This window comes from Pelodiscus sinensis, chromosome 2, assembly GCF_052426305.1.
Source record: "Pelodiscus sinensis isolate ZL-2025 chromosome 2, ASM5242630v1, whole genome shotgun sequence".
NCBI classification, from domain to species: Eukaryota; Metazoa; Chordata; order Testudines; family Trionychidae; genus Pelodiscus; species Pelodiscus sinensis.
Window position 1 is genome coordinate 246,328,701 of NC_143053.1, and position 14,805 is coordinate 246,343,505.

Consider the following 14,805-nt stretch of genomic DNA (forward strand, 5'->3'; position numbering starts at 1 on the left):
CAACATATAAATATATCTTTATAAACTCTTTCAATTTAGAAAATTGCCTAACACTAAAAATTATTAACTGAACCACATCATTATTATGCTATAGTTCTGAGAAAGGGTGCTTTCTCAGTTACTTCCTTGGACCTCAGGGCTTATCTAGCATTTCCTTACCTTGTAAAATATATCAAAAAAAGTCAGCATTCAAGGCAAGCAAACAAAAAAAAATACTGTGGGCATTAGAAAACTACATGCTGTATTAGATTAATGGAACAAATTTCTATACATCTTTTTAAAATACAGGAGAAACATAATTAGTATCTCAAATTTAAGGCAATATGTAGTCCATACCGAAGCTCTTAAGCATAATATACAAAACATTACTGAAATAAAGGACAACTAAAATCAATGGCATTTAAAAAGATATAAAATTTAGATTTGAACATTTTGCTTTAATATGCATCTATAAAAACAGGTAACTGATCCAAATAATGAGACCATTTTAATACACTAAGGGCACAGCACTTGTGCACCACAAAAGGTGGATATTGTATATTCCTAAAACTGGGAGTAATGGTCCCTATTGTAGTCTATCAAGTGTTATGTGCATACACCATAGTCCTGAAGCTGGAGCTGCTCAAAAGACTAATGCTTGGCAGTTCATGCATGCATCCTTGTATTGCCTCAGGGTTCCACATGAGTGCCAAGCAGTGCCAGCAGCTCCATGGCAGTTTCTTCCTTTGCCTCACCCAAGAAGCTGGTGTCCAGCTCCTTTGGCACAAATACAACAACAGCAAGATCAACCATACGGAGAGTAAGAAACAGGAACTCGTGGATTGAAAGGTCATCTCATCAGCTGGATGACAGATCCAGATCTCTAACTACTTGACACTGAAGTCCATGTATGACTGCATCCTAGAGCATATCGTGGCATGCATATACGTTATGTCCTTTGCCAGCCTGCACCCTTGTTGTCCGCAACATTAGCTGCAAAGACTCTATTCCCCTATGCATCATGTTCCACCAAAGGTCATTTCTTTGATGGGGACAGATCCAATACAAGTCTGTGGAAGGACTTCCTTCCTCCCATTCTCATTGACCATGACAGTTATAACAAATGCATCACTCTCAGGCCAGGGTGCTCATGCTGGAGATCACATGAGACACAGCACCTGGACAATGCGAGAGACCAGGACGTATATAAATATTCATGAACTTTGGGTAATATACAAAGATGCCACACATTATTACCAGCTATCCGTTATTAGGGATGTAAGCAGGTAGGCGAGTCAAGTACTCAACTACTCACTTCCCCCCCACCTACACACTTCCTCTGTATCAGAGGCAGGAAGGAGAGAGGGAACAGGAGCTGGTGGGGAGGAGCTGGCTGAAAAGTCAGATCCCCCTAACACCGCCTCCATGGTACCGCCTACTCCCTCCTGCCCCCCTGCTGCGGCAGTGAAGCATCCCGTTGCCTTAACATGCAAATGGGCATTGGAGAGCCCATGCTGGTGCTCACCCTCCTGTCACCGCACCGTGGGGCTGGTGCACATAAAATCCAGTAGCCTGGGCCTCCCTAGACACTGGTGAGCAAGGGGAATGTCTTTCTCCTTCTCAGTCAGGGCTGATTTTTCTGTGGGTCAGCAGCCCCGACCCTAAAAAAGGTTCCTCACCCCTCCTTAAAACCATGTCTTTGGGTATGTCTACACTACCCCGCTAGTTCGAACTAGCAGGGTAATGTAGGCATACCGCACTTGCAAATGAAGCCCGGGATTTGAATTTCCCGGGCTTCATTTGCATAAGCCGGGCGCCGACATTTTTAAATCCCGGCTAGTTCGAACCCCGTGCCGCACGGCTACACACGGCACAGAGTAGCTAGTTCAGATTAGCCTTCTAATCCGAACTAGCTGTACTCCTCGTGGAATGAGGAGTACAGCTAGTTCAGATTAGGAAGCCTAATCCGAACTAGCTACTCCGTGCCACGTGTAGCCGCGCGGCACGGGGTTCGAACTAGCCGGGATTTAAAAATGGTGGCACCCAGCTTATGCAAATGAAGCCCGGGAAATTCAAATCCCGGGCTTCATTTGCAAGTGCAGTATGCCTACATTACCCCGCTAGTTCGAACTAGCGGGGTAGTGTAGACATACCCCTACAGAAGGGGTCTATATTGTAACTGGAGATTCCTCAAGATGTGCAGACCCTGTGTATTCTAATTCCACCCTCCTTCCTCACTGCTGTGGCTCTGGAGGGCTGCAGTAGAGAAAGAACTAGAGATGTGGCCAGTCTACCACGCCCTTTACCACCCTGTGCCAAAACATGAGGCAATACAAAGGTGCATGTGGTGACTGCTAAGCAATACTACTTTGAAAAGGTCTGAGTCTGGGACCATGTGCATTACCTCGAGTGGAATATAGGTAGGGACCCTATAAAGAACCTCCAGGTACAAGTAAGCAATCTCCTCTTATCTGAACTGGATAGGGAATATGGATTTTATTCAGTTTAGTGAGAGGGCAGGAAGAATTCAGCTGCAGACTGGCTTCCCTCACAGCCAGGAACTCTTCCTTTTCCTTGCAGTACTGGTCAAGGGGCTCACCTCTGCCCTAGCAGGACAGCAGCTCTCCCACATCTTGCATATGCAGAGATCGGGAGTTATCAGCCCTGTATCAGCATAGGGAGCTCTCTGCAGCTCCAGTGTCATGGCCCCACTGCTATGACAGAGAGGCTGAAGAGGGCTCCCTGTACTGCCACAGAGCCGATGATACCCAGTCACTGCAAAGTGCAGGGAAAGCTGCAATCCTGGCAGGGCAAAGCAGCATCTCTGGCCAGTATTTCTGCTCTGTCCTATTAGGACTGCAGCCTCCCTCCCCACTTGGCCAGGGTCCAGTGTCACCAGCCTGCCTCTGAAGTTCAGCTGTCATAACCCTGCTCACTGACTCTCATGATAGCTGGGCTTCAACTGGCACCCTGCACAGCTCTAGGAGCCATTCAGCAGCCTGGTAGCTTTGCTGGTAGCCACATGTCTGTCCTGCTTCTCCTCCTCACAGTCTTGGTTGGGGGTCTCTGCTCTATTATCCAACCCTTGACATTACCTGACTCCCTTCTGTGTCGCTCAGCATGAGATACATGAATTCTATGTAGAGCAGAATGTATCTCATGCTGAGGGACAAGGTAGAGGTTCTGATAATGCAGAGGTTCAGATACAGAGGAGTATACTGTACATGGCTTCCAACAAGGGACTATATCATTTAGCATTTGTTTTTACTTTTTCTAGAATCCCAGCCTGCATAAAGCTGGATAGACACTGCAGGAAAGTGGTACCCGCATTTCAGTACTTACCTTGACAAGAAGTCTCCCAGTACTACCCAAGCTGCAACCATGCTGTCAGTACCTTGTATTCTGTCTAAACCAAAATCCTGGCAGAAAAACATTAGAGATAGGAAGGAAATGGGACTAGAGTTCTTTTTATCTTAGTCATAGCAAGCAGAAGTAGATTTAATTAAAACAATCCTGGCAAATTTCAGGAAGGAGTTCCTGTTAGTTATACTCGAGCCAAGGATGCGGATATAATGAATAACCCTTCCCATATGGACAAGAGACCTTGGAAGATTGCATAAAGAACTGGAAAACAAATTGTGTATTGCTCATCATAATTTTGTACATCAGTAGTTGGGGCAAAAGTTACTTACATGATGGAATAATGAACTGTGGTTCCGTATTTCCTGCATAGCCAAGTTTTGTGTACCTAAAAAATTTATCAAAAGAAATCAGTTCATTTTCAAGCTCAAAACTGACTATACAAAGCAGAGACAATGATCACGCTGCGTACAGTGTGACAGCTAAACAAGTGTACGGACCATCTACTTTGTTAGACACAGATATGCTCTGAAAAATGACTAAATATCACATGGTGGAGTTCCATATTTATGTCCAATGATTTAAGTATCAAACATTCTCAGTTTACAAGTGAAAAGGTATCCTCTTCACCCTCCTCCTAATTACCAACTCAACTAAGGTTTTCTCTATCTCACTTATTACTTGTAAAAAAAGGTTCAGTGGGACATATTATTCTGTTAACATAAGAACAGCCACACTGGGTCAAACCAAAAATCCATCTAGCCCAGTATCCTGTCTTTTGACATTAGCCAAAGCCAGGTGCTCCAAAGGGAATGAACAGGGCAGGTAATCATTTAGTGAGCCATCCCAATGCCCATTCAGATCTTTTGTACTCTAACATCTACACAATCCTATGGACACTGACAGGGTTAGCAGCAGGACTTCTCACACTTGTGCCTTACGTTTATATTGTCTAATGGAGGCAGACGAGAACAAGAGATATGTTTGAAGCTGTGATGGATAGGAGGAATGCTGGCCTCCTAAAAGGTAGCTAGCATGGTGGTTAGCAAAGGGCCAGAAGAACCAATGGGAACACAGTGCTGAAATTTGAATTGTGTAAGATACCTTGCCTGTTTTCTTTGTATAGAGAAATTAAGCCAGGAATTGAGAGATGCAAAATGATGTAAACCCAAGCAGGATTACCATGCTTCCAAGGAATTTGGGGCATGGAAGTGGACTGAACCAGGAAGGGATCAATAAAGGGATGAGATCAATAAAGGGAAAATGTGTATTTATTCACGATTAAGGTATTTTTCTTTATTTTTGATTGTTTGGTTTAAATTTCTCTGTGTGAATCCATGCTTTCCCTCCTGCATTCACCATTTAAGTTATTGCCCAAAGGACTATGGTTCTTTGTGTTTTGATTTGTTCTTTCCTAGTTGCTCTATAACATCTAGCAACCAAGTATGCTTTATCAAGTATATCTTTTGTTTTGCTAATAAAAATCACCTTTTAAGCTGATGATTTGGTTCTTGTGTCCTGGAACATAACAGGGGTCTGCGTGTATATCTGCCTGCCTGAGATGGGGCAATTCGCTACCAGAAACAGCAGCTTGTTTCTCTCTTTTCAAGCTCTTTGGGGCAAAAGTTCTTCAGGTATCCCTGGGGGAGGAATTCAAGTGTTCCCCCCCCCCCTTTTTTTTTTTTAGGGTAAATCACTTGATAGTGGCAGCTTTTGTTTTTTTCTTAGAGCCAGGGCATCTGTAACTGGGAGTTTTTAGAAGCAGAGCCTAGAGGCAAAGGTATTTAAGGTCTTTGAAGGCCCCCATCTTCTGTACTCAGAGTGCCACAGTGGGGAATCAGCCCAGACAGAAGCGTAAGTCTGAGAGCCAGGAACTAGTGTTTTACACCTGGCTGTGATACAGATATTTTCTGTAACATTGAGCAAGTTAGTAAGCTTCTTCACAGAGTGGAAAAATTTTAATTTTTTTAGATCAATTTTTATTTAAATCAAATAATTTTCAGCTCTAAAAACCAACCTATTTGAAATTATATCTATATTAAGTCCTACAATTATTATAATCTGTTAAATTATTTAAATAAGAAACAAAATATAAAAGTAAGCAGTAATGTTTGCTACTGAAATGTTAAAGGAAGTCAAACCACAGAACAAGTAAAAAGCACATTTGATCCCATCTGGAGCTAGAGTTGGTTTTAAAACAGTTTTGGACAGGAATAGCCTCTTCTGTAGGTGCAGAGGGAATATATTCTTCACAGTTCAGTTTATTCAACTAGTTCAGTTCAATAACTAGTTCATTCAGATTTAAGAAGCCAGTTCTTAAAAGTTGAAACAGCAGGAAAGCCTGTTTATCTCTTCTTAGCTATAAATAAAAACTAACTGTGAGAGGATATCCACTAATTTTAAAATAATGATGTAGATAGTTACCAGAAACAATCAATTCAATTCACTATCTTCTTTGTCAGTTAGTGCAAAACATGTTTGGATAATTTATTCTTATCTATCCAGTACACTTAAGATTTTTTTAAATCAAACACCACACTGGTTTTGTGCATTTTAATTGAATAATAATTTTCATCAGAGCTTGACACAAACAACAAGTAGGAAAATAGTGCAATAAAGAAATATACCATTCACCATTCTCTAACATAGTACAAAAAATAAAAATGGATGTGAATCAACTTAAACAATCATACAGCTTAACATGCAATGTATGTAGATATAATGTGTCCTCCTGTTTACCAAAATGTAGCATCAAATTTAGTATAAAGACTTTATCTACTTGAAAATCAACATGTTTTAATGGTTACCAAAAATGAAATGAAATTTGTTATTTTCTTAAAGAAAATTTCAAATGTAAAACACATTAAAATACATTATTTAAATCAAGCTTTTCTGCTTGCCAGAGTACATGAAAATGGATGACTTTTTAAATTTTATTTAATTACATTTTTTTTAAACATAAACATGGTTAAAATGAAATCTGAATTCAATAAATTAAGGTCTAAACATAATCTCAAAATATTTTAAAAGTATGCTGAATCCATGAGTCTATCAAAAATTTTGATCTAGATGCTACTTTTCTCTTAAAAAAAGTATCAAGGGGAACATCCAGGTCAAGCTTTATAAATATAGCATGTAAGTCCCAAACTGTATTAAGGATTCGTTCCTGTGGAGGACCGAGGGACTGAGCTACTAGTTTCAAGAGACTGGAAAAGTCACCACAGGTATTGCCATCCAGCCCCTGACTCTATGAGGCACCATCATATATTTCGTCAGGATCATCCTCTGAACCCACCTAAGTAGTTTAATGCGCCGATTTTATGGCTTCGCCCTCCCTGAGCTCTGACTGGCTCAGTTTTCCATTTATTAATATTCACGACTCCACCCACATGGAAATGTACTTTCCAGCTCACAAAGAACACTGAATTACCAAGTAACTACCAGCCCTTGCTTCAGAATGGTTCTGGGCACTTCAAGTAAATGGCCTTGCTCTGTCTCCTTGCATGTGTATATACAAAGACATACAAAAATAAATCTGTTAATTTCTAAACTACCTCCTCTTGTCTCTAGAATCACAGAATCCCAAGGCTGGAAGAGACATCAGGAGGTCATCGAGTCCAGCCCCTTGCCCAAAGCAGGGCCAGCCCTAACTAAATCATCCCAGCCAGGGCTTTGCCAAGCCGGGACTTAAAAACCTCTAGGGATGGAGATTCCACCACCTCCCTATGTCAGGCATATCCAAAGTCCGGCCCGCGGTCGGATTTAATACGGCCCCCCGCTTCTCCCGGCTCCCCGGTGCTTTTTTTAACTGGCGCGCTCAGCGCGCCGCTTCGGGCCGCCGCCGCAGTCCCAAACCCTGCCCCTGCACTCCGCTTTGGGGCTGAGAGTGCAGGGACAGCCCCCGCTTCCTCCCCCTCTCCTGGCTCCCCGGCGCTCCTCTGACTGGCGCCGCTTCCGGCCGCGCCGCCGCCGTCCATGGCGGCCGCTGCGGTCCTAAAGTCCTCCATGTAGGGCACGTCCGCAGCTCCGCTCCCCCGCTTGGCTACGGGTTCGCCCTGCCCCCGGGCCGCCGTGAGGCCAGCGTGCCCTGCGCTCTCCGCCCGCCTCTGACCCTGCAAGCCCTCTACCTTGGGGCTGAGAGTGCAGGGACGGACTCCGCAGCTGCTGAGATCAGGGACGGACTCCGCAGCTGCTCAAGCTCAGTATCTGTGATTGGCCCTGCGCGCTGTCAGCTTCCTGGCGGGCTCAGGCACGTGGAGCTGCGAACATTAGAGACTTCGCCACAAACAGCCACAAAGGCAAGAGAATTCTTGTTGGGCAGTGTATTAGTGCAGTGTATTACTTGGGCAGTGTATTAAACCTCTGGCACTGCGCTCACATGATCCCTTCCCCTTCTGGTCAATTTAAAAAAATGGCGACTGTAAATAAGAGAAGAAAAGTTGACAGTGAGGGCCGCCGCTTCCAGGACAGGTGGAAAGTGGAATATTTCTTCACTGAAATAGAGAATCACTGTGTTTGTCTGATATGCCAAGAGACTGTGGCTGTTTATAAGGAATTGAATGTCAAGAGACACTACCAGTCGAGACATAGCACATACGACAAGCTTACAGGGCACGACCGCAGTGAAAAGTTGAAGCAACTTGAAGCTGTTTTAATGTCACAACAGAAATTTTTCATAAGAGCCCATGAGTCAAATGAAAATGCCACAAGGGCGAGCTATGAGGTGGCAACGTTAATTGCTAAAAATTGCAAATCTTTTGCTGAGGGTGACTTTATCAAAGAATGCGTTATGAAAATGGTTGAGAATATCTGTCCCGAGAAGAAGCAAGAGTTTGCCAACATTTGCCTGGCTCGTAACACTGTAGCACGGAGAATTGAAGAGATTTCATCAGATATTAAGAGACAGTTGACATCCAAAGGAGTGGATTTTGACTTCTTTTCAATAGCCTGTGATGAAAGCACAGACCTATCTGACACAGCTCAGTTGCTGATTTTTATGAGAGGGGTGGACGATGAAATGAATGTGACTGAAGAGCTACTTGACCTCCAGAGCCTTACGGACCAAACAAGAGGAAAAGATTTATTTGTTTCTGTTAGTTCCGCCATAGATGACATGAAACTGCCTTGGAACAAAGTTACTGGGATTATTACTGATGGGGCACCTGCCATGGTTGGTGAACGAAGTGGATTATCAACCCTAATCTGTAACAAGGTGATCGAAGGAGGAGGCAAAGCTATTAAACTCCATTATATCATTCATCAACAAGTTCTCTGTGCTAAACATCTCAAATATGATCATGTTATGAAACCGGTGCGAAAGACTATTAATTTTATTCGCTCTAAAGCCCTGTGCCACCGCCAGTTTAAACAGTTTCTACTGGACATCCAGGCTGAATACGAAGATGTTTTATATCACAACGATGTAAGATGGCTCAGTCGGGGGTCTGCACTGCAGCGTTTCTACTCTCTCAGAAAGGAAATCAGAGAATTCTTGGAAACAAAGGGACAACCAATGCGAGAACTATCTGATCCTATTTGGCTGGCTGATTTGGGGTTTCTAGTTGACATAACAAAGCATCTGAATGTACTGAACACGAGTCTTCAGGGGAAAGATGCAGCGGTGAACCAGCTTTATTCACACCTCAAAGCCTTTGGGACAAAGCTGCAACTTTTCATAAGGCAGTTGTCACAAACACAGCCCAATACCATACATTTTTCAGCGTTGCAGGAAATAATGAACAGTTTTCCACAGGACAATATCAGTGCGCAAACGAGCAGGTATGCAGCAGACATTGCATCTCTGGCTGGGGAGTTTAAATGGCGCTTTCAGGACTTTGCAGCTATTGAAAAGGAGATCAGCCTTTTCTCCTCTCCATTCTCTGTTGACCCCGAGGATGCTCCAGATCAGCTGCAGCTCGAGCTCATTGAGCTGCATTGTGACAGCGAGTTACGCAGTCGTCACCAACAGCTCTCTCTTGTGAACTTTTACCGCCAACTGGATAAGAGCCGGTTTCAAGAGATTCGAACATTGGCTAAGAAAATGCTGAGCTTGTTTGGCTCAACATATATGTGTGAGAAGACATTCTCTGCTATGAACTTTAACAAGAACCGCGTGAGGACAAGACTAAGTGACTCTCACCTGCGTGACATTTTGCGCATCAAAACCACTGCCTTTGAACCAGACCTAGCCTATGTACTGCAGTCCAGATCTCAGTTTCACCCTTCACATTAGTGTAGGCAAGTTTTTTTTTCAATTGAGATGAATACATTGTAAAATCTCAGTTAATGTCAGTTGGTCTAAATCAGTTATAAATATATTTGGACACAACATGTATAGTTGGTATTATGTCGTTTGCCGTTTGCAATAAACTTTGCATAAAATAGTTAATTTGCATTTAATTTTAATGGTTCAAAGAATGTCAGGCAAAATGGTCGGCCCTCACGCATGTTCACTTCATCAAATCTGGCCCTCTTTGAAAAAAGTTTGGACACCCCTGCCCTATGTAATCCATTTCAGTGCTTCACCACCCTCCTAGTAAAATAGTTTTTACTAATATCCAACCTAGACTTCCCCCAGAGTGGGCCGGAGCCTACTTTGAGAAAGCTGCGAACAGGTTACTCTGGTTTGTTTATCTAAAGGCTCCATAGCCACGGAGCCTTGCAGCTCCCATTGGCTCCAGTTTGCCATTTACAGCCAAGAGGAGCCGCAGGAAGCATTTAAAGGAATGACTATTATTAAGCCACAGTTCTGCCTAAAAAGTATAACTGAATTATTGTGACTAATAACCTGTAAAATTAATAGAATAAATACATTAGAAAAAGTATATTACATGCATAGGAATACATATCTATTTTCAGTTGTTTAGTTTGGGTATACTCAATTTTACTGACACCCATTTACGGATAATCAGTTTTGTGTGTGAGTGAAGAAAAACATTTTAAAAGTAGGAAAATATGACTGTGATGACAAAAAGACTCAGAAACAGATACCACACCCTGAATTACTTTTAATTCATTTTTTATACTGACTAGATTTCCAAATTGAACTTCAGCCTGGGAATTAGCCTTTGGAGCCTAACACACACCTATGGTTATATTATCTAGAATATAAATATTTAAACTTGGGAGGCAGACTATCTGCCTCAATCACAGATGCCAACTCCATAGGTGCTCCAGAGCTAGAACATCTACAGAAAAAATTAGTGGGAGCTTATCACCCAGGGCAGCCAAGCTCCCTTCCTCCCACCCCACACAGAAGCTCCTGCCTTCCAGAAGCCTTGCTGATCAATTCCTTCCGCTCCCTCCCAGCACCAACCACACGCTGCAGATCAGCTGTTCTGCAACATGCAGGAGGTATTGGGAGGGAGGAGGAGTTGGGACATGGCACACTTGGGAGAAGAAAAACAACAGGTAGGAAGAGGATTGGCAAGGGTAGAGGACTTTGGGAAAGGGATGGAGTGAAGGCAGGGGCTAGGGAAGAGCACAACTTGAGCACCCTGGGGAAAGTTGGAAGCCGGTGCCTGTGACCTCAGTACATGGCTCACCAATGTTGCTTCCATGTTTATAGTAGAAAAGTTAAAACTCAAAGATAAATCTTGCTGTTGACACTCTAGAAAGAACTCAGTTCTTGCTGCTTTTTGGATCATTTCTTTATGAATTTTAAAGAAGTTTCATAGTCTGTAATAGTTAATAAACGGTTACCTAATATCAAAAGGCTTCATGAATTTCCTGCAAACAAACAGTTCATCATACCTATTCAAGAAGAAAACTTACTTTTCATAGCTAAGCCACCAACTTGATGACAATGATTTTAACAACTAAAGTATTTATTACAACAGAATTCTGTGGCTGTAACAAGAGAGCACACTATTCCATTATTTTGACTGTAGATATTCTGAGAAACTTGAAATGGGATGACTTCCATGAAGATGTGTGAAGTAGAAAAGTTGTTTTTTTTAAATCTATGGAACTAAAAGCCCTCTTGTATTGGAATATACCTCTAAATTCACACCTAACATACTACAATAATAGTCTTTGTACAAGGTACAAAGAGTCTTTGGGTACGTCTAGACTACATGCCTCTGTTGCCAGAGGCATGTAGATTAGGCTACCAGACATAGGAAAATGAAGCGGCGATTTAAATACTGCAGACACTTTTTGAGAAGCACTAAAAAGAAGTCGAGTAGAGCTCAAATAAATGTTTAAATAGGGTTACCAGAGGAAGTAAAATAATGTTGGTGTATCATGGCTGTTCAAAGACTTATGGAGTGGCAGTAGACACTTCAGTAATTAGCTGTGTATCTGAATTTCCATTTTAAGCCCAGTGTTGGACTACCCCTTCTTCCCAAAAAATTCTGCAAACAATGGAAAATCTGCCTCATAGCTGACAGATGAGATTGAGCTAAGGAAGAATTTTTTATCAAATGAGAAGTGAATTAAAAAGAGTGTTCCAAAATTATTACATATGCAAAACAGAGGTGTTCCCCAATGTTCAAATAGTTTTCTAACTTTTTTCTCCCACTTCGTAGCAAAAGTGGGAGAGATAGATTTAAAAATATAAGATGGATCCAGTAAACAATATGGTTGTCATCTAATGTATATGACTAGAGATTAGGCAATTAAATTCGTTTTGAAAGTTGGCAACAATTTTAATAGTAGTTTCAGAAAGGCATATCAGCTCTTATGATCTTAAAATAGATTGACCTTTTCCATGCAGAGATAGATGTGAACATGTAAACTGATCACTAGGTAAATTTATCCTTTGAGAAAGGAGATTTATTCCACCAAAAGTGAAGTGAGTCAGATAAGTTGTTTGCAACCTAAGATATTTTAAAAAGTAGTAGTCATCTCAGATAGAAAATACTTCCTAAGAGACATTTGTTTGCATGGAAGATGGAAAATGTATTAATTTTTGTATTAGATTCACCTTTCTGACAGGAGAAATGAAATAACCTCCTCACAGCCTACTATATTCACTTTCTGCACACCTTATAATTCCATGTGCCCACCAGCCATGCAACTCTCCAATACATTCTTGCTGTCTCCCCACTATGAACAAAACTCCTAATAGCCTTACTTACCTGAGAAGAAAAAAAGACTAACGCATGGAAAAAGCATCAGACTTTGATGTCAGAAATGTGTTCATTGGAAAAAATATATCAATGCTTGTGGTGCACATTTTCAAGACTCTACATGCAAAAAAGGAAAGGCATCTCTCCAGCAGGGTGGATTAAAAAAAATCAATTATTTGTAAAGAATTTTTTAAAATCAGATTTTCCTCAAAAAGCATTTTAGCAAAAAAAAAAATCCAATCTAAAGATAGTTTAAATTAAGACACATTATAGCTCAAAGGTATCTCATCATGGAATAGGGATTATAAATTCTAGTTCTATAGTTTGAATCACTATATTCATGTAATTTATCGGAAAAGTTTTGTAAATGAGACCCAACAGTTGACGGATGAGGGAGCTCAGTCTTATGGGGTTCCAAAGGCTTCTGTATAGAAATATTAACCTAAACAGTCTATCTTCCCAATGGGACACAGTGCTCAGTCTAAAAGATACCGTCAGGGATGCTTTGTTTTGCAGTTCTCAAACTGTGGATTTGTGACTCCAGAGATAACATGCTTGTTGACAGCAAAATGGTTTTAAATAAAAAGGTGAGAAATAGAAGACCTCAATCCTACTATCCCTTTGCAAATTTGCGTACAAAGAGTCAATCCTTTAATTCTCTCTAAAAGTGAAAAGTTTCAAAAAGTTCAATGAATAGAAGATTGTTGGGGGCAGAATAGATCAACACAAGGAGAAGAAGTCCAAAGGTAAATGTGAAAAGGGAGGGACAAGCAGTAGAAACAAAAGTGAAACTGAGCAGCATACTCCAGAAGTCTTCAGGTCTTTCTAAGTGTAGCCTTCATTGATTTGAGATCTACCATACTATTCTTTCACTAGAAGGGAAAATCTATAACGGCAGCAGGCCATAAAAGAGACCCAGTTGGGAATATTTTCATGAAGTTCCTCTACCTGTGAGTAAGACAGTCATGTGAGCAAAATGCAAACACTGCAACAAAGAAATGCAAAGCCTAGTTGTCCACATGAAACCACATCATGAGAAGTGTTCCCTTTTTAGGAGAAAGCTGCATGATGAAAGGAACATGTGTGAACATAAAGGATCTTCCAGTTGGTAAACTTTTTTCTTAAGGACTGCCTATCTTACTTCTCAACTATTCTTGAATTCTCATTTTTTAATACAAATATAGTTGTTACTCTATGGTACTATCATTTTTTATGCATTTGTGATTAAAAAAATAGCTGAAATAGGCAGATCTTCCTTTTACAATTTCACCTTTGAAATAGTACTGTGTCAGTGAATGCAGTGAGTAATATTAAATGAGCAGAATGGTAATAGTAATTAAATACAGTAAAACCTGTGTTATCCGGCACGCTCAGGAATTAGGGCCTTCCGATTATCTGAGGGTCCCATCAACCTAGGAAAAACCAATGGACAATAATAGTAAAACTCAAGTTTTTAATATTGGTAGTTTTGTAATGTGAGGCAGTTGGTCTCACATTTCTATTTTAAGTTAAAGATGATTAGTACTTCTTAAATAAAAAAGTGTTAAGCCAAACATGGTAAACCAAGCCAGGCCTGTGCGCCTGAAGATATGACAGTATTGTGGCTGGGGGCAATGCCAGTTAAAGTTTTATGGTTAACAGAGTGCCGGATAACAAAGGTTTCACTGTAATTGCATTGACTTATTTTGTTTAGAAAATTCATCCTCAACATACAGGATTCTGAAGATTATACACCTTCAAGATCACCATCATTTTCTATAGTTTCAGAGTAATGTCCCAATAAGGTTTCAGTCACAGTTACAGTATATCACCTGCAGCAAAAAGAGGGGAAAAAAGCTCCATCATCCAGAAACAACCATAAATAAGTTTGTTGTAAGAACCAGCAGATTACAAAAAGAGATAATTGATGAAAAATTGTCTGATTTGTTTATGCAACAAACTCTCCATCTGGTAGAAAATGCATACTTCATTAATATGGTTCAGTCATTAAAGCCAGGATACAGTCCAACCAACAGAGCAGATGTCACAGGTAAATTGCTGGGTAAAGTGTATGAAAGAAATTGAGCAGTGTGCAAGAAGTCTAGAGGGTAAAATTTGGAACCTGAGTCTTGATGGGTGGAGCAACGTCCACAATGATCCTGTTGTATGTGATTATGTGACAACAGAGAAGGGAACGTCTTCCTTGCAGAAATGATACATCAGAAAATGCACACACACAGCAGAATACTTACAAGAAGTAACAGTAAAAGCTATAACAAACTGAGAAAAAAATCAAATATTTTGCACACAGGTTGGTCAAAAGCAATGCTGCAAATGTACATAAGATGAGAAGAAATTTAGAAAAGAGTCCCATGCTAATAACATACAGCTGCAGCGTTCATTTGAAGCACCTCCT

The 14,805-nt window shown here is 41.1% G+C and overlaps 1 protein-coding gene across 7 annotated transcripts in view; it reads right to left on the reverse strand.

The window, feature by feature from the left end:
• Positions 1-14,805, reverse strand: part of ACTR3B (actin related protein 3B) — a 77,763-nt gene that overhangs the window by 54,253 nt on the left and 8,705 nt on the right. For 5 of the 7 annotated variants that reach the window (XM_075922773.2, XM_075922774.2, XM_075922775.2 and 2 more), the window contains exon 2: positions 3,672-3,727. The exons of 1 other annotated variant lie outside the window; for it this stretch is intronic. In XM_075922773.2, coding sequence (XP_075778888.1) covers positions 3,672-3,727 — 56 coding nt within the window. Of the gene's footprint in view, positions 1-3,671; positions 3,728-13,762; positions 13,823-14,805 lie in introns of all 7 variants that reach the window. One more of the 7 variants, XM_075922779.2, reaches the window with a different exon arrangement.